This window comes from Cyanistes caeruleus, chromosome Z (assembly GCF_971803275.1).
Source record: "Cyanistes caeruleus chromosome Z, bCyaCae1.hap1.1, whole genome shotgun sequence".
NCBI classification, from domain to species: Eukaryota; Metazoa; Chordata; class Aves; order Passeriformes; family Paridae; genus Cyanistes; species Cyanistes caeruleus.
In genome coordinates, this window is record NC_141732.1 from 70,819,171 (window position 1) to 70,838,693 (window position 19,523).

Consider the following 19,523-nt stretch of genomic DNA (forward strand, 5'->3'; position numbering starts at 1 on the left):
GAGTCCTGCTCTTCTCTGTCCTATGTTGGACCAGCTCCCAGCTGCCTTTGAGAAAATTAAATTGACCAAACACATCTGCCTAAAAAGGTCTATCTGGTGTAAAAAGAAGAACAGTATAACAACTAGGGTTGAAGAAAAAAATAATTAAGCCCCAATATTTTCTGTCATTTTTTAAATGTGAAAAGTGTTGGGAAAATTTGGGAGGAAAATGGAAGTGTAGAATTATTTACTTCTTCAGAAAGATGTCTAACTCCTGCTAACATTTCCACCACTGCGTTTGTTTGCTCTTTCTGCCTGCTTTGGCAGCAAAAGACATGAAGAAGTATTTTTTTTACAAATACAAGGAATGCTTATGTCCTTTTGACCTTAGTCTACAAGGGTACATACAGGAGAATGAGCTAAATATTTTCAAGCACATTTTTTGTCTCCCTGTGTGTGATAAAAACACTTAGGCTGTCAGCAAGAGCAAAATACAAAACTAATGGAAAGAACAAGAAGGCTCTTAAGAAACACATGACAAACTGCACACAAAGAATACATCACTTTCCAGAGGTCTCTCTTATCAATGTGCAAATAGAAATTACACTTCCAAAAGGCCCTTCTCTCTTTGCACAGAGCATGAGGACACCTCCATTTCCTCCCGCTCTGCTTCTGGCAGAAGTGATCACTGCTGAGTTCCTGCCTTTTAGCAGGAACTATAACTTGTGAACACTGTTCACTTTATTTTTTGAGCCCTTTGACCTTGGTCTAATTAAATTATATTAACTGATGTGTAAAATGGCAGGTTTGTCATTAATTGTAAGATGTCATTTTTTGATTTTTTTTTTGTTGTATCTCTTTATTGACTATTGGCATCCCACTCTGCTCTGTACTTTGTCTTCCTCCTTCCACTCATTTGTTCCTGAAGCTTTTGTCCTCACTCAGTATTCTCATTTGTTCCCATTATTATTATATATAATTATATAATTATTATATATATTAATATAATATAATGACAAATGATAATTGCGTATTTGTAGTCTATTCATTCATATACATATACAATGAATGTAGTCTATATATTCTTTTTTTTAACCACATTAGTGCTTTTAAAAACTGAAAACTACAGAACTCCTGAAGCTTATTTTATTTTATTTTATTTTATTTTATTTTATTTTATTTTATTTTATTTTATTTTATTTTATTTTATTTTATTTTATTTTATTTTATTTCATTTTGTTTTATTTTATTTTATTTTTAAAATATTTTTGTATCAGCTCATTGGAATAAGATCTGACAATAGTATTAAAAATGTTTTTTCCATGCATTCCCTGTAATTTAATCATCAACTAACATGCAAGAGAAAAGACATACAGGGATATCAGTACTAATTTCCACTGAGGAGTTCCTGCCTCTCATCTCTGGCATCTTTCTGCTTTTATTCCAGATCTCTTGCTCTGCTGTGCCAACAAAACCACAAACCATATCAATGAACTAATTTGGTTTAAAAAAATAACCCACATTTTGCCTCAGAATATTCCTAAAGATGAATCTGTTCCTGGGATGATACTACTGGCACGTTCTGCAGAGCTGAAACCAGCTGATATCTGGTTTCTTTATGTTGTAAGACTTCTGTTCTTATATGGGAATACAAATCAAAGTAGACTTTGGAATAGTTCCTGTCATAGATTACAGATAAGAGCAATGAAGCTCCTTGGTTGTCAGTGGTCTGGGATGTCTGATCCCAACTCTATTTTTGAGGGACACTGTGATAGTATTTCTTACTTTTCTTTTACAATCAATATGGGTACCTATTGTAGGGTTACTATATCTCAAGCAGAAATTATCTTTGCTCTCCAAACCCTTTTAAATCCTCTGGACAGAAATGCCATGATATTGGTAAGGCAGAGCTGATGTTTGTATTTCACCACTCACTCTCTGTCTCAAACTATGATACAGTTGTTTAAAGGAGGCAGATGCACATGAGGAACAGGGCAGCCACTGTCCTGTGCACTCCAGTGATCATCCAGTGCTGACCTGTCTAAGACATGGAAATGGAAACAAAAGTGAACAACTTGGATCCAAGACAATTTAGTTTAGTTAGCAAAAAAGTGTGTTCTATACCCAGGCATTACCTATATTCAGATATTGTCTTCTAAATACAGAAATACAATAAATAAAGAAATTGGTTGCCTAAACAAAGTAAGTGTTTTCTAACATAGTTCAGTCAGAAAAGTTTCACGGTAATGTATAAGGTTACACTGTTAAAAAGAATGCAACTATTGCATTCTTAATATTACTTTCCTGACTACAAGTACTTGCAAAATAGGAAATGTAGGGATATTTTCAAGTGAGAACAATTGCAATAACATCTTTCTTCTGAGAAATAAAAGTTATCTGGAAGATTGTGGTGTCAACTTCTGATCATTATGTTCTTTCATGAGCTTCAGTGGAACCACAAGTGTTCTGTAAAACACTAATGATTAATGCAACTAGTCTTTGCAATGTATAAAGCTGCATTTTGGCCATGTTGCATGTTGTCTGGAGTAGCAGGCAGCAGAAAAGAATTATTGTTCCTCCTTAAACATTCATAACAAGAAGTTTACCTTTATTATTTATGGAAAAGAAAAAAAGTGGGGGTCGGTCTTTTTCATCCTAGCATCTCATTTGTAAAATAAAAATGACATCTACCTGCCTTTACTTTCTGCTGTGAAGTGGAAGCTGTTCAGATTGCAACAACAGCAAAACAGTTATTACTATGCATGTGTGTGTGTATCTATATATCTATATATCTATTTATATCTGTATGTATGTACATCTATGTTTCATGTGCACTTTTGTGATCTTGTAGTTCTTATATCTTCATGAAGTTGGTGTAACTTAAGAGGAAAAAATAAAAAATAGAGGTCCCATTTCCATCTAATTTTTAAGCAATGAGATTGGCTCGTCTTGGGTTTTCATGCTGCAGTATTTTCACCTGAAAACCACATTGATTTTTTACATAACAGAAGTATATGAAGGCAAGGTCATAGAACACAAAAAGACACAAAATACATCATGATACATTTAGAAATCCTTTAGGTGTGTTCCAAAGGAGAAGAGACTTCTTTAAATAAAAAGATAATAGATTTCTTGAAAAACAGGGAAAGAGTTTGCAAGTCTGAGTGGCAGAGTATATTTGCAATAGAGGTGATGTTAAAGCATTTCATCTTTTCAGCCTGTAGGTGGGACTGTGTTTTCAGCGAACCCATCTGTGAAAAAAATTCTGAATTGGCATCAGGCAGCTCACGCTGCTGCTAATGCTGGCTGGAGCAAGTCAAGTGATTCTTAGCTTGTGTTTGAGTTATTTCTGGGGAGAAAATAGCCTGTGTCTGAAATTACTTTAGTCCTAATGGGCTATTCTGAAATCTCTGTTCTTACTGCAGCCTGTGGGCATTCTGCCTGCTACAAATCTGCAACTGCAGGATTTGTCCCTATTAAAAAGCATTTATGTAGCTGAAAAAATATTGTCTGTGGAGAAATGTTGAATTTATAACTATGGAAAATATTGTAAGTGAACTGATGATGGTGTATTAAGTGACATTTTGAATTGGGATTAACAAGCAAATTCTCATGCATAACTTCTTGGCTCAGAAAAATAAGTCAATCACAGGCTGGGATTCTTCTTCATAAAAACACTCGGGGCAAAAGGGAACAGAAATGTTTATAGTGCTCTAGGCCCACAGAGACACTGACTCCCATACTGGCTCCCAGCTGAATGCAGTTACTCAGGTGAGCAAGAGCCACATACTGTGGGCCAAATGGTTTTATAAAAACACTGAAATTGGCTTCTGATGCTACTACTGCTGCACAGTACTGGCTAGACAGCTTTTGTTTCTTGTTTTGCCTCATGCTGGTCCTGCTTGTCCCACTCTTATTCATTCCCAGCAGTACTTTACCTCACAAGGAGCAGCCTGTGTAAAGGGGCAGCAAACCTGTGATTTATGGGCTTACTATCTCTTCTGTTGTGTTTACACAGCTTATGCTCAAGTAAGACAGCTAGGAGAATATGGAGCTCACATGTAAAATAAAAAAGATATTCTGCTGGGGAAGAAGGAAATCAAGAGAGTTCTGACCAGATTTTGGTCCTGTAAACACATCTGTAGGGTCACCATAAAGCAACGACTACAAAGGTCAGTATTTCAAAATGTGCCTTAAGAAAATGTTTTTGCAAGATTTGTGGTAAAGATGGCTGGCGTGTTGTATATTGTAACATTCTGCTTAATCTCCTCTATGTTATACGGAGTCATTTACAACAAAAAATGCCTGACATAACTTACAGCACAGGAGCACACAAAACCAGATTCACCAGGGTGGATGTTTATGTAATCTTTGGGAACACTCTGAAGTTTGATTCAGTAATCAAATAAAACTACAAAAAGCACATTTCTCAGACACTACCCATCTTTGAATTTCTGAGCTTCTTTATTTTACCAAGCCTTGTTAGATAAATTTTGATGATTATTTCTGTACATCGTGTTATCTGCTGTTTTCATTCCACTTCTCGGCTGTAATTGCAGAAGCGCTTTGAGGTTTCTCTATTTAATTGAGACATCTTAAAGGTGAGCATATGGTCACCACAGGAGTGCAGGTTTCCCATTCATAGCCTGCAGAGGGAAGGCAGCAACAAAAGTTAAGTTTACACATACTGCCCTGACAACGACCTCTGTGCTGAACTAAACAAACCTTCTGTAAAGCCAGGAGCAGTTCTCTCACCTTTCGAACACAAACCTGGCACTCTCTAGCAACCATAAAACATCAAACCGTGCAGCCCTGCTCTGGCTTTCCGGATGTGTGCTGCTACAGGGCACACAAAGCTCCACAGAGCACCATCCTTTAGGATATCACAGTAAAAAAGCATCAGGTGTTCCAAAGCCTCTTTCACAAAACATCTTGCACATTTCACATCACTTTATTCCAGAGAAGGCTAACAAGATCTGCATAGGCAGTTTTAGGCCAGTGAGTAGAACTGAACAAGGACACTCTTACAACTACGCAGTGTTGTCACAGTAATTCCAAAAGTTCATTTTTCTCCTCGGTAAAATAATCTCAGACCTCTCCTTCAGTGGGGTTAACCTCTGTTGCTTGAGGCATGAAACTGTGTCAACACAGTGGGAAATTACAAAACCCCGTATCCAGACCTTCTTGGCACGGGGGACTCAGAAAGATCCCAGAGGGACACAGGCAGGGGTCACAGATCCACTATCAAGTTCCCCGTAGGCTTATGTTTTGCATGGGCACCTTTCTGGGTGAAGTGACGGCGCTTGTACCCTGCCGCAACGCCCTTCAGGCTTCCGCCTGTATCCCCCGGTGCTGATGCTACAACACCTCCTTCCCCAAATCCCGCAGCCCTGCCCAGAGCCGAACCCCTGAGCCCTCTGGGTACCTCAAAAGCCTTCCTTATGCGGTAAAAGCCAGCTTAAGCAGGCTGAAGCAACCCCAAAAAAATATGTAAGAAAAAAAAATTAAAATAGTGCAATGGGATCCTTTACTCCCCGGGCCCGATGGCGGGTACTCGCTTGACAAGGGAGGGCAGCAGCCGAGCAGGAAGGTAGGCGAAACACACACATCAGTGTTAGATGTATGCGATAAGGACACCCCCCGCCCGCCCGCCCGCGGAGGTGTGCGGGGCGGGGGGGCCGCAGGGAGGGGGCGGGCGGGAGGGAGCGCCCGGGCCGGCTCCTCCCTGCGCACAAAGCCGGCCGCGCCGCGCCGGGCGTGCGGAGACGCCGCCGCCGCTCCCGCGCTACTTAAGCGGGGAGGGCGCAGCCCGGCAGCCCCGCGGGGGGATCCGGCGTGGCGGGGGAAAGTGATCATAGTAATAGCCGTCCATCTATAAGAGAACGAGAAAAGCAGAGCCGAGATGCTCCGTCCGTGACCCGCAGGCGGGGTGGGGAGGGGCAGGTTGTGAATCCGCCAAACACCTGAGAAATAAAGCACGACCGAACAATTTCGAGGCGGGCGGGGAAGGCGGGGGCGAAAAGTTTGCCGGAGCTCGGGCGTCTCCGGGGGGGCGGGCGCGATGCCGCCCTGGCTGCTCAGCCTCTGCTGCGTGCTGGCGGCGCGGGCGGCGCTGGGCGGCGGCCCCGCGGGCGCGGAGGAGGAGGAGGAGGAGAAGCTGATCCGGGTGCTGGTGCTGCTGCCGCAGGACGACGCCTACCTCTTCTCGCTGGGGCGGGTGCGGCCGGCCATCGAGTACGCGGTGCGGAGCCTGCGGGAGAGCGGCGCGGGTCTGCCGCCCGGCTACGCCTTCCAGCTCACCTACGAGGACTCGGCGTGCGGCAACCGCGCCCTGTTCAGCCTGGTGGACATGGTAGCCCTGCAGCGCCGCCGCCCCGACCTGCTGCTGGGGCCGGTGTGCGAGTACGCGGCGGCGCCGGTGGCGCGGCTGGCCGCGCACTGGGACGTGCCGATGCTGTCGGCGGGCGCGCTGGCCGCCGGCTTCGGCGCCAAGGGCGGCGAGTACTCGCACCTCACCCGCGTCGCGCCCGCCTACGCCAAGATGGGAGAGATGCTGCTGGCCCTCTTCCGCCACCACCAGTGGAACCGGGCCACGCTGCTCTACAGCGACAGCAACCCCGAGCGCAGCTGCTACTTCGCCATGGAGGGCGTCCATGTGGTCTTCCAGGAGGAGGCCTTCCACATGGCCGTGCACAGCTTCGACGAGACCAGCCGGCACCTCGACATCGACGACGTCGTCCGCGCCCTCCAGACGGGCGAGAGGGGTGAGTGGCGGCGGAGTGCCCGGCCGGGCTCCGCGGTGGCGTTCGGTGGCGGCTGGGGCGGTGGGAATGCCGCGGAGGGAAGGACCTGCGGCAGGGGAAGAGCCGCGGCTCGTCCCCGCCCGTGGGGAAACCCGCTGAGGTGCTGCGGCGGCAGCCCTGGGCCGGGCGTCCCCCGACGGCTGGGAGCAGCAGCCCGGAGTGAAAGCTCTGCCCGCAGAGGTAGAGTTTGGCTCCCCACCGCGTAGTGAGCGGTTTGCCCTCGGGGACTACCCTCGGAGGGCTTTGTGGCATGGTAAGAAATCAGCTTTCTGCTGGCGGTCTGGCTTACCCAAAATTATCCACGTCTGCAGGGCAGCAAATCTGTTGCTTGCTCGCTGAGATTTTTGCAGTGACACTGTAAACTCAAGGAATAAACAAGAGTGTTTTCCTCTCACCCCGCTGTGTCTTGCAGCGGGAGACCTTTTCGCGACTTCTGCCATTGGGAGCCCCGTCGAGTACCTCGTAAATAACAGATGCATTTAGAGGAAACGGTAATTTCAGGGGATGTGTGCATGTGAAACACCGGAGTGCATGCCGTGATATTGTCACTAACAGTTAGTCAGACACCGTGGAGATAAATGGCTTGTAAAACATCTGGGACAGTCATGTCTGGGCTGGATGAACTGACTTTTCAGTGTGGAGCAGCAAATTAAAATGCTTTGGAATGTGCAGTTTTGTGCTTAGATGTGCTTTAAAGTGAGATCTTGCCTAGTAAGGTGTGGATGCATTTACGGGCTTATCAGAAACACTTTTTCTGTTATAGGGTTTTTACCAGCCACAGGCTTCCCCAGTAAGTTATGGAAAAAAAAAAAAAAAAGAAAAAAAAAAAAGTGTTCCAGGAGTGAAGTTCAGGGTGAAGTTAAAGTCCTTAGATATTTTCCAAGAAAGCTGTGGATGTACAAAGCCCTTTGTACAATTCTTACATATCTTGTTGTAAAGTGTTAAAATAGCATCAGAATTGGGCAGATAATGATTATTCTGTGTGTGCCAGGCAGAACTGGTGTTACGGTGGTGTAGGCTGTGGATGGAGCAGCCTTGCACTGCTGATGTTACGCTGCTGTGAAATCATAAGCATGCTAGAATGTGTGAAGTAACTGAGGTCTAGGTATACAGTATAGGGCTCTTTAATTCCCTATTCACTGAAGCAGGTGCTTAAAACAGAGCTTTCTTTTTAAGCACCATTTGGGGAAATATAATGAATGGAGAGAAATAAATGTGTCAGTGCTGGAGGAAACCACAGTGTGGGGAAAGATGCTTGTCAAGTGTGTGTGTCAAGTTTCCTGATGCTGAGAGCGTTACAGCATGCTTACAGCAGGAAAAGACAAGTGTTCACCCCAGCACCACTCTTCACACCATGCTGACAGGGAAGAGAGCTTACTTTCAGCCTGGTCTGAAAGCTGGTCAGCTTCGCTGAGCTGAGATATTTGATCTTTCACAATTCTTGCAGCTTGCAAATGACTGAACAGAAGCAGCCCTCTTCTTTCTCCACATTGTGCTCTGTGGGGTCCCTCCTTCCATCTCACCTCTTCATTTGTCCTCTGACTCCTGCCACTCAAGTGGGACCCTCCAGCTTCCACTTGTGCCTTTCTGACCATGAACACTGACTGCAGGACTCACCTGGCAGATTCCTTTGGCCCTGCTGCTCATGGCATCTTTCAGGTTACCACAATATTTTAAGAGTTCTCCACCATGTGGAGGGTGCACCAGATGAGGTCTGAAGATCAGTCAGGTCTTTATTTGTCCTGGGGACTCACTGGAGATCCCCTGGCAGAACAGCAGGACTTGTGTGCAGCAGCACACTGTCCAGTACATTTTTTAGAAATGTTTTTGCTTGGTTGGTTTCTAGTTTTTAACTACTCCTGTGTCACACCTGCTGTGATGCCGTCCTTGGCTCTAAGCCCTCACCTTTTCTACTTTTCAGAGGCTGCTGCTGTTTGGGCTCCCACCTGAGTGGTCAGCCTTCACTGAACTCTCTGCCTGGGAGTGGGCTTTCAAGCAGATACAGGACTCTTGCTTAAAACTCTCCCAGAGCTGGGACAGAAATTGCCCCACCATTTGTCCTGTGGGAAGCAGGACAGAGGCTGGCCCCAGGGGTTAGGTTGCTGCTGGTTGGGGGGTTGCACTGAGCTCTCAGATGCCTTAGGAGGAAGAGGCACACTCAGCCATTCAACTCTGTGTACCAGGGACTGTGTGTTCAGTCCCTGGAGCCCTGTGAAATGGTTGAAGTCTTGGAGCCACAAAAAAATGATGATGAAGAATATGATAACAAAAGTTAAGTGCTTGTCTGCAATTAGTTTGATTAATAGTTCAAGCTTCCTTATAGGCCCAGGTAAGCCTGCTGCAGAGTTCATGTTGTAGGCTCAGGTTTACTGTAAGGTTCACAAATGCAGGTCTGTGCTTAAATGTATATGCACATAGTCCAAAGGGTGTGCGTAGCAAAGGGAATGCCTATTCCTTTAAACTGGAATTAAACTAAACTATTTTCTGTATGAGTCAACGATCCTAGTCAATAAATTCAGCATATTAGTATTAGAATTACTGTGGTCTGTGTATTACAATGGAGGGAGAACATTTTGTATGGGTTTGCACGTACACATTTGTACATACACAATGGTAAGGTACAGATGCAGATTAAATACATAATTTGCATTTTTGGAAGATTGTGAGAAACATATCCATAGCTTATTTGCTTCAGAATATTGAAATATATAATTTTTGCTTTCCTGCTGGGTTAGAAACCCCTTCCAAATAGTTAATATTACTTCCCTTACATTCCTTTAGAGGCTTACAAAAGACAATTTAATGTATTTTAAAGTAGTTCCCAACACACTCTTTCTTTTATTTTTTTTGCTCAATGTCTTTTATTGGTGTTGTGGGTATCCCTTTGATTCCATCTACAGATTACAGTTTTACGATAGAAGTGAATTCAAAGGCAAAGTCAAGGAAGAATTGGGAGGGCAGCAAGGAAACATTTCAGAAGGAAATCTCTCACCTATATTGAAATTAAGAACAGTGAAACAAATTCATTCCTGATGTGCATCTGGAAAATATTTGGTCCAAATTTTATTGTAAGAAATTTTTTTTCTTGTTCATTTTCCTTCATGCTAATATACTTCACAATGGTCATGAAGTAAGTCTTGCTCTGTTGCTCTGGAAATTATTATATTTCTCTGCCATAATCAGTAGGACAGAGCTATGCATGGTATAATTCTGAAGCGTGGGGTTGTACTGAACATGACTCACCCCAGCAGCACATCTGGAGGTTTATGCCTGTGATGGCATCCAACCAGAGAGACGATGGGAGAAGATTCATTGTGTGTGAAAAGATTTGGCCTGTTTGGCGTTTTCATTTCTTATAACAGAAAACACTTCCAACCCAGAAGAGCTGAATGCGGTTTTGATTCATTTTTATTGTTGGGTTGAAAATATTTGCGTACATTATTGTAGCTTTTGAGTCCTGCCATGTGTGACGGCGTTCTTGGAAACGTGCATGCGGTTGGTTTTGAATCGCTGTCCTAACAGGCTCTGTTAGGCTCTGCCTCTGCTGTAGGATGCAGTCCCGAAACACACACTTGTAAAGTACTTGGCTCCTCCCTCTGATATTAGGATCTCTGTACCTGTAGTCCTGTGAAACTGTGTAAAATCTTGTAGTATACCTCGCTCTCTCTGTGTGGGAGCTCTCTCCCCATTGTTGAAACCTCACCTTTTGCAAAAGGAAGGAGTAGTAAGAGCAGTAGACCCCCTGCCCAGCAGATCTGGGGGGAGACCTACCAACCATGGTCATCACAGTGGGGGTCACAGTGCCCACACAGGGCTTGTAGGTCTCATTGTGGCAGCAGAGCCTCTGCTTAGCTACTGGCCCATGATAAATGGGGCTCTGTAGTGTTTGTACCCACCTTTAATCTTCATGCTTATAAAATGGTGCTCGGTTTTTCCATTTATTAACATTAGGCATCCCATCACAAGTTGTTGCCTAGGATTGTTGTATGGTCTCTGAAGAGGGGGTCGCGTTCTGGAAAGATTCATACCACTGTCCCTGCTGCACAGGTGCTGCTCTCTTAAGTACAGAGAGACAGCAAAATCTAGGCCAGATACCTAAATATTGGGTAGCTGAGGTGTAGGCAAGTTCAGTGTACATCAAACTGTTCAATGGAATAGAAATTGAAATGGTAAGTTCATGATATCTCCAGCTTTGTCTTATGTCCACTTAGAAATAACAAAAGAAGCTTGCGATTGTGGTCTAGTCTACAAATACATGCAGCTAAAGAAATTTGGAGCCAGAACTTACTGCATTTTGCAAGGGTAAAAAATCAGATCACACACAGGCTCTATTTAATTACCTTCAGAGGAGACAAGGAAAGAGGAAGCCTCTCTGTGTTCAATACCTGTCTTGTCAGCTCTTTGGGAAATCAGCTTTGTTTGCAATCTGTGTTTTCATGTTTGTTGCAAAACTGGGAGGACAGCTGGGGTCACTGTCTCTGGCAGCATTCTTGCTTCACAGGCTGTTCTCTGAAGTTTTTGAGCTGCTTCTTATCTATGTTTCTCATTCTCTTCCAGTTGTAATCATGTGTGCCAGTGGTGACACTATCAGGAACATCATGTTGGCTGCTCATCGGCAAGGAATGACCAACGGGGACTATGCTTTCTTCAATATTGAACTCTTCAACAGCTCATCATATGGTAATGTTTTTCTTGCCCAAGTGTGTTGCAAAGTCTTTTGTAAGCTTGGTAGTATTTTTAGATTTGTTAGCCTCAAAACACGCAGCACTGAGTCCCAGAAAACACCACCGTCTCTCCCTGTTGTTGCAGTTTTCTTCCACTTGGGCTATGGTATTGCAGGAAATAAAACAGACCTTGTGGCTATAGTTGCTACTGGGTGGGTCACAAGATGCCAAATATGCTACAGTGATTACTTATTTAGTTCCTTTTTGGGGAAGTAGTGCCAGACAGAGATGCTGGTTATGGTGTGGGTATCCTATTCTGCAGTGTGGGTGCTCAGGTCTAGGTGACTTACACCATCCCCAGCCTTGTGACAGCAGCTCCCAGGGCAGGGGCATTCCTGGCAGCCTGATGACCTGTGGGCTGAGCAGATGGCTGCAAGGAGTAATTAGCAACGGCCAGCATTGTGGGCAGTTGCAAGGTTTGTGTCTCCATAAATCCTGTCTGTGCTGGGACATCTACAGTTTAATTGTAGATTAATTTATTACGTCTAATTTATTTAGCTTTTGATCAGAGACTCACTGTCTGCAAAAATTTTCAGCCATGCTGTGTTAAAGGGGAAGCACTGGATGGGACATGGGCAGTCCAAAGTTTCTAGAGCAGACTATACCTGCTCTCAGCTGGTGCAGCTGCCTCACTTAAATTCAAAGCAATATCAGAGAAATGTGCTTGCTGAGATCAAACATCAGATGGCTGAAACTGGGGCAGGTTTTGGTGAAGTATAACATGGCTCTTAAAAGGAGCAGGTTCTTTTGCAGATGTAGAGAAAATAATTTCCTCCATGCAGACTGCTTTAACTAATCCACAACAATAACAAATTAATTTTAAATTAAAAACCAAGTGGAAGTTGAGAAAAAAGGCAAAGTGTGGAGGTTTACTTTCTTTAAGCTGTAAAGGTTGACCAACAGAAACAGTTGAATTTGAAAATTTCACTGTAAACAGTGTTGTGTAACACTTTGTATAATGAAGGTATATAACTATATAAATTCAGAGATTTAGATATGTACAGAAGTATAGCTTCTGCTACATAAATCATGATTAGCTAAAGGATGCCAAATTTTGCCAAGTAAGAAGGAAATCACTCAAATATCCAAAACATGAAGTTGAAGATCAAGATCAAAGCCAATGTGGGAGACTCATTACCACCTTTCTTTTTTATCAGAGGTAGCCCAGTCTTCTTGTAGCTTTTCTGAGAGATTAATGAAAAATGTTCGATTTCTGGTGTAGTGTAGTTAGAATGTATAATTTCCTGACATTTGTTTTAAATCTGTTTTTCTGCTTGTGGATGTGTTTCCCATGTAGAGTGAAATGACTGTGCATCAGAAGCTGACTTTTGTGCAGATAGCCATTGCATGTGAAAAACAAACACAGGAGAAGTGTAGAGAAATTCCCCCAAAAATCATTGTTCCCAGTGCCTTAGATTTTGTACTTCATAAAACCTAAGAGTGGGTGTGACTGGGCAATTGGCACTGCCTCCGTGTTCAGATGACTTTATTGCAGTTTGCTGTTGCCCTCTGTTCTGAATATTTCTAATTTTTCAGAAGAACAGGCTTATTAAATGCCAAGATTGCAATAATTGTACACAAGTATTGTAACAAGATGACCTCCTGCAAAATAATCCATGAAGGAATTTAAATATTTAAATTATTCTAGGAACGCTGTTGTGCAAGTGAACCTACCCCAGTCGCAGTGTCTGGATTTAAAGAAGGAACATGTATAGTGTCAAAGATAGAAAGTTATATTCTACTTGCACTACCTCTTTTTCTTTGATTTCTTTTTTTTATGTCTAGAATATCCTGTTTTTTAACTATTTCCATTTGCAAATGCAAAGCTGGGGCAGAAACAGTTCAGCTTAGAGGCTTCTGCAAGGCTTCTACTCTCTTTTGGGGAAGGTAGCAAGATGTGCTTGCTTACAACTGCCAGATGTGCATTTCTTTCTCTTTGAAAGCAACAAAGAGGATGGGTGCAGGCAATGGAGGGAAGAGTGGAAAAACCAGACAGTGGGATATTAGCTGCTATCCAGTGTCTCCATTTGGTGTGATGAATAGGGTTCTGTGTAAGTGATTTTGACCTTGTATTGGGAAATAAATCCTTCAATGAAGGCATATGCATCTGGAGCTCCTTCCTAAAAAAATTAAATCACTTTAAAAAAAATAGCAAAGCTTATGGTATGTCTAAAGTTTACAGTCCTAGGTGGTGCTGGGCTTGGTAAATAAGGCTTTCCTGGGGTCGACAAGAGAGGTAAACAAGGTGCTCCTGTGTCTCCTGTCCTGTGCAGGAGCTGTCAGGAGCTTCCCTGGACCCAAAAGCTTCAGGAAAAAGGGCTTATCCCCCAGAAAAGTGTAGGGCCTTTGCTCCTTCCCTTGTGCTTTCTGAGGAGGCAGAGTAAGTCTCCAGTTAAGTCCCACTAACAGTGCTGGGATAACAAAAACACTCTCTATTTACCTGCTTCAGGTCCAAGAGTTTGTTCTTGCAGCTGCGTGATGCAGCTGGGAAGCACTGTGCAAGGAGAACCATGGGTTTTTTTTTACCTGTACTCCCATCTCTACAACTTGCTTCTCTTGGTCCGAATGACACTGTGGTCCTCAACCCAAGCAAAATAACTACATCATCTCTGATTTCAGGTTCCTGTGTGCCTTCAGGTCACCTTGGGAATTTAGCTTTAGTTTTGTCTTGGCTCATTTAGCTGTAATGGGGTTTGTTGCTGTTGTTCAAAAAATAAAGACTGTTTAGGTTTTAATTACTTGTAAGCATTTAAAGGCTCACTGCTTCGGGCTACCAGTGTTCCCTCTAGCCTTTTTTAGTTATCATTTACATCAAATAGCACAAAACCTGCTCCAGAACAATATGAACCTTTCTACTGACCTCCTGAAGCTTTGGATCAGGATCTCAGGGCCTGCTAAGGCCAGGGTCTGTTTGTCAGAAGGACTTCTTTGCTAATAAACAACCAGTCAGCTACCTTGCTTTTTAAAAATGTGGTTTCTTTACTGATGGCCTGAGTTAAATTGTTCTCCTGCTGTGACACAAAACACATGTAAATACAGCGTAGGCACAGGATTCCATTTTATTTCTATGTATTCCTTTCCCATTAAAAGCAGGGCTAGTCTGCCAGCCATGGCACATGTGGTTTTGTCCTTGACTGCAGTGGGAGAGCCTCCCATTCAGGGTGATGATCATGCTCTTGGGACTGGTGCCTTTCTGACTGTCCAAGAGGAGTGATGTGTAACAAAAGCTTTGTACTTGAATCTTCTCTCACTTCTTCTAACTTAAATATCTCTGCATTTGAGATCTGGTATATGTGTTTGGCTCCAAGATGCCATCTCACACCTAGGATTTGTTTCACTCTTTAAAAATAAGCAAACACAGCATGGAAGAAAGTTGTCCTTTGGTTTGCATATTTATTTCTTAGCTATTCCGTGCTGCCTGGTTTCCTGCACACCTTGAAGAAAGGTCTGTTTTCCTTTGTACTTTACTATCTCTCCAAATCAGATCAGAGAAGGCGACTTTGGGGTGGAAAAAGGAATCCCGTAATGGTACCTAGTTTGGAAATATGCTTGTTTCCCTCTTTAGGAAATGGCTCTTGGAGAAGAGGAGACAAACATGACCTTGAAGCCAAGAAAGCATATTCATACCTCCAGACTGTCACTCTGCTGAGGACTGTGAAGCCTGAGTTTGAGAATTTTTCCCTGGAGGTGAAGAGTTCTGTTCAGAAGCAAGGTCTTCATGAAGATGACTATGTAAGTACTTGAAGATAGTCTTCAGATCATAGTTTCTTAAAAAACATGCTCCTAATTAATGCAGAAGTGGTAGTAAGACCTTATCAGGACAGAATCAGTTGCAAAACTATGCTGTTGCACATATATTTTTTTTTTGGGGGGGGGGAATGTATAATGCAAATTACAAGGATAGACTTGGTCTAGGTGCACTGTATCTGTGCACCAGCATCCATGACCAATTGTCCTGTGCTCATCTCCTAGTTCATCAGCAGAAAGGTTGGGCAAAGGCAAGTCACTCTCACCCTACCACTGATATGTCTTCTTAACAGGCAAAGAAATTCTTCCTTCCTTTTTGTTTTCTCCCAATAATTTTTTTTTTTTTTTAGAATCCAATCTCAGAAAGTTACACTATCTGTATTGCATGCAATGAAGTCTTTCCTGTCTGAATGAGAAAAGTAGTCTTATTTCTCAATGAGGCACATTTAAGTAGTTGCTGTTTTTTATTTTGAACGGTCTAAAATATCAACAGAGTCCTTGCCAGTTGCTTTGAGCCTTGGGAACACCACTATCTTTCACAGGTGGACATGGGAAACTATGCCTTTTTTTAACCTCTCAAAATGTATGAGGAAAATAACTGAAAAAAAGAAAAAAAGGCATCTGCTTTTGAGCTACCGCTAAGTTAGTTATTTAGGCATTTTCATAGAAAAGTCGTCTGTGGAAGCAAGAATGTATAGCATGTACCTGCAGGGATTTTTGCATGCTGATACAAGTACTTCCCAGGCAGTCAGCCTTCTCCAGCCTTCTTAGCTGTAAAAAATGAGAGGCTGAAACTCAAGAAAGCAGCCTAAACCCTTAATTTTCCAGTTTCCACTTAGGTTTCCATCTCATGCCTTTGCTTTAAGCATTGTGTCCATTTTTAGTTCATCAGTTTGGGCTTGAATATTGTGTTAAAGAATGAATAACCTTTCCTGTGGTTCATTGTGTAACTGGCTACCTTTAGACAATTCATTCCTCTTAGAACTTGAATGTATTTTATTGAAACATTTTATCTAAATTTTAAAATTTGAATCACAACAAGTGGTATATATTATTCCTGTGATACTTTCAAAATCTAATCATAGTGTTTTGTTGGCATGTTGAAGAAATGTCACTTCACAATTTCAAGGTGCTACAGTCCGAAGAACCTGCTAAATGAGTGCTGAAGAAGGCCATGGGACTTTAATGTGTACTTTTCCTCCCTTTTCTCTTTGTGTCCTTTTGCAGATGTCACTTAGCAAGCTATGTCCTTTGTAAACCTCCTATGTGTCTTTGGTTGTGGTTGGTGAAAAATGTGATTTTAAATACTTAAGTATTTTATATATGTATTTATATAATGCTTCAGTACTGTGGCTTTTTTTTCCAGTCTGGACAGTGTGATATTGCCCTAGCTAAGAAAAGCCTTATACTGCTGAGAGCCCAGGGTGCTGTCTGTGGGCAGTTTAGAGGCAGGCAAGAGGATGCTTTTCTCTTCTTTAGGGTGGCGATCCACTGCAAACCCTGTGAAGTGTTGATTGAGGCTGCATAGATACAAGTCCTGTTCTGGTCAGCCAGAATTGCATCTAGGAGAGAGCAAATTCCTCATGTGCCGTCATGGGGGAGATTTTGAAGGCTAATGTGTTTGCTGGGGAGATTCCCTCGCAGCTGCACACCCACTGCCTGAAGTCCTGTGCTGTCGTTCTTCACCCCGTGGCTGCTGTGTGTGCTGTCAGTGCTTGTCAGTCCTGGGGCAGCAATGGGGGCTGGCTCACTGCCATCTCATCTTTGATGATCTTCTGCCTGGCTCTGAGAGCTGCCTCTCCCTGTGCCCCATTTCCATCTGTGATCCAGAGTCCCTCAGATTGTTCCAAGCACTCCTTCACACAAAATCTTGAGTCTTTGCTAGGGCCAGGCTATCTGCATATGCCCCCTCCTGCTGCTGTTTCTCCTACTCCTCTTCTTGTTTTTCCTTTCCCACTGGGCTTTCTTTTTTGCTTCCCAATCTGTTCTTGCAGGGACATAGAGAACATCTTGTGATCTGTGTGCACCTACTGCAGGTTCCTGCCATCTGAAGCATCAGCCCTTGGCTCACAGGCTCCTCCATGGTGGAGGCCATTGGGATCTGGAGCTGTCTGTAGAGGAGATGCAGGTCATGGCTATGGGGGAGGGAGGTTTGGTTTCAAATGCAGAGTATCCTGGTATTAGATGGAATACCTTAACAAAAGCAGACCTCAGCAGAGCCTCCCCTTCCTGCTTTTTCACAGCCTTCTAACAATGGTAAAATAAAACGTCTCTACGAGAATTAGTTTCTGGTTGAGTATAGCAAAAAAAAGCATAGCTGTGTTTCTTCATTAACAGTGTGTGAAGTTTAACTTTCTGATTTTTTTTGCATTGTTTATGATGAATTATTCATTTCCCCACTTTGGATAGCGGGAAAGAGATGCATCATATTTCCTTAACTGATTGTCCTGCTGCCCTAGTCAGAGGAGAATTTTGTTGCAGTCTTCAGGATTAAGAAAAAAAAAACATTCTGAAAGCTAATGGGGAAAAATAAAGTCAGATTGAAGGCAAATTCCTTCCCCTCTAAAAAATTTCTGGGTAGTGGGTACCCATTAAGTGTGCTTTCTTTGGCAGCATGGGTAAAAAGTGGCCTGGGTATGCATTAGGCAAAGCTGTGTCCTCCAAGGAAAGACAGGGAAGGAGAAGTCCTGGAGCTGAGTTGGTGGGAAGTGGCAGAGATGGATTTTGCTCTGCTGAATTCTGCTTCTGTAAACAAAAACTATGTAGAAAGATAGTCAATAGTACAGCCCATCTCAAGTCATATCCATGGGTGTTGAAATATAGTCCTCATTCTTTTCTGCAAGCTGTGTCCCAAGAGGAGACGCTTAGGGAGGTTTGGATTTGAAGCATTCAGTGTGTCTGCTTTTCTGTGTGGATTTTTCCAATGTCATGGGAAAACAGGGCCCCAGGCCCATGGTCTAAATTATCTCACAGTGACCCTAACTCAGCAAAAGTCATTAGTGCTGCCATTTTGTCCTGGCCTCTTGCCAGCACTAATCCTAAAGGCATTATTATCTACCAAAAAAGAGTATCATAAAAATGGAAAATAAGCAGATGACATAAGGAAAGATAAGGGAGACAGAAAGGGCAAAGTCCTAAAGCAGCAGCTGTCCCACTGCCAGATGCAGAACACATACAGCCCTTGGAGGAGTAACAGGTCAAAGAGTGTTGGCTGTCTTCATCTCCAGCTGTGAAATCACACAGAAAAGAGAAAAACGTGTTTTGGGTATGTCTTTCCCAGCTCAGAAGTTTCTGTTGTTTCTGCATGGGTGTTATGCTTTGGAAATGGGGAGGGTGGAGGAACCTGTACCTTGTGAGTGAGCAGGAAAGAGTGGGAAAGACAATTTCTCCAGGAATCTCTCTTGTGAAGTAAAAAGCTTCCTTAAGCTCCTTTTAACTAGACAGCATTGAAAATTAGAGTGGCAGAGAGGTTCTGAGATAGCATCTTAGAAATATTTAGGTTGCACAGCATGGGGCAGTGGTGATGTTCCCTGTCTGCAACGTCCCAGTGCAAAGTCCCATTGCTGCAGCTGCCCAAGTCCATTAGCAAATATTGTTAGTTTGTTTTGTTCACCAGTCTGAGTGTGAAAGCAGTTACTGTCATGTTAATGTGACACAAAGAACTGTGGGGTGAAGCAATAAATCTGCTCAGCCATAATTTTAGCATTCGAGTGTCTCATGCTTTTTCAGGAAACATGGTGTAGTTTTGTAGAAAGCCTACCTCTCTTTTACTGTGCCTACCTGAAGATCGACTTCTCCGATAAAATAAGCAAAAAAGGAGGATTTTTTTCAGAAATCTAATCAGATTTGGGTTTTAGGCATGCAGTAGAATCACTTTAACGCTTTCATACAAATGGTGGCAGTTTTCTTACTTTCATAATGTTAATGCATTAACAAGGCATTAACAGCAGAGAGTCCTGTGCTCTATAAACCAGCATCCTTGGTTTAATTGCAAAATACAGGCAAGCTCTGCTTGCAGACCTATAGCCTAGTTGAGGCAGACAGCAGTGGGAATTGCATGCAATTACTTGAAGGAAGAATGTAAAACTGTCTCTAAATGGGTGTGTGAATAATTCCCAACACATACTGTAGTTAAAAATGTTTATGAATAAACAGTGTTTCAGTTGAAGTATATGCATAAGCCATTTTTATTAAATAATGCTGAACACTTAATGAATTGGTGGTAGGGTGCAGTTTGGAAGTTCTTAATGCACCTTCTGTTCCTGACTCA

General features: G+C 43.1%; 2 protein-coding genes across 3 annotated transcripts in view; one reads left to right on the plus strand and one right to left on the minus strand.

The window, feature by feature from the left end:
- The window catches only part of TARS1 (threonyl-tRNA synthetase 1), a 28,665-nt gene extending 22,243 nt beyond the window's left edge, over positions 1-6,422 (minus strand). The window contains exon 1 of the mRNA XM_086869866.1: positions 6,179-6,422. The gene's annotated coding sequence lies outside the window, so the exon portion shown is untranslated. The remainder of the gene's footprint in view (positions 1-6,178) is intronic.
- NPR3 (natriuretic peptide receptor 3) overlaps positions 5,794-19,523 on the plus strand; it is a 45,446-nt gene continuing 31,716 nt past the window's right edge. For both annotated transcript variants that reach the window (XM_086869867.1, XM_086869868.1), the window contains exons 1-3: positions 5,794-6,743; positions 11,340-11,462; positions 15,072-15,238. In XM_086869867.1, coding sequence (XP_086725993.1) covers positions 6,041-6,743; positions 11,340-11,462; positions 15,072-15,238 — 993 coding nt within the window. In that variant the 5' untranslated portion in view covers positions 5,794-6,040. The remainder of the gene's footprint in view (positions 6,744-11,339; positions 11,463-15,071; positions 15,239-19,523) is intronic.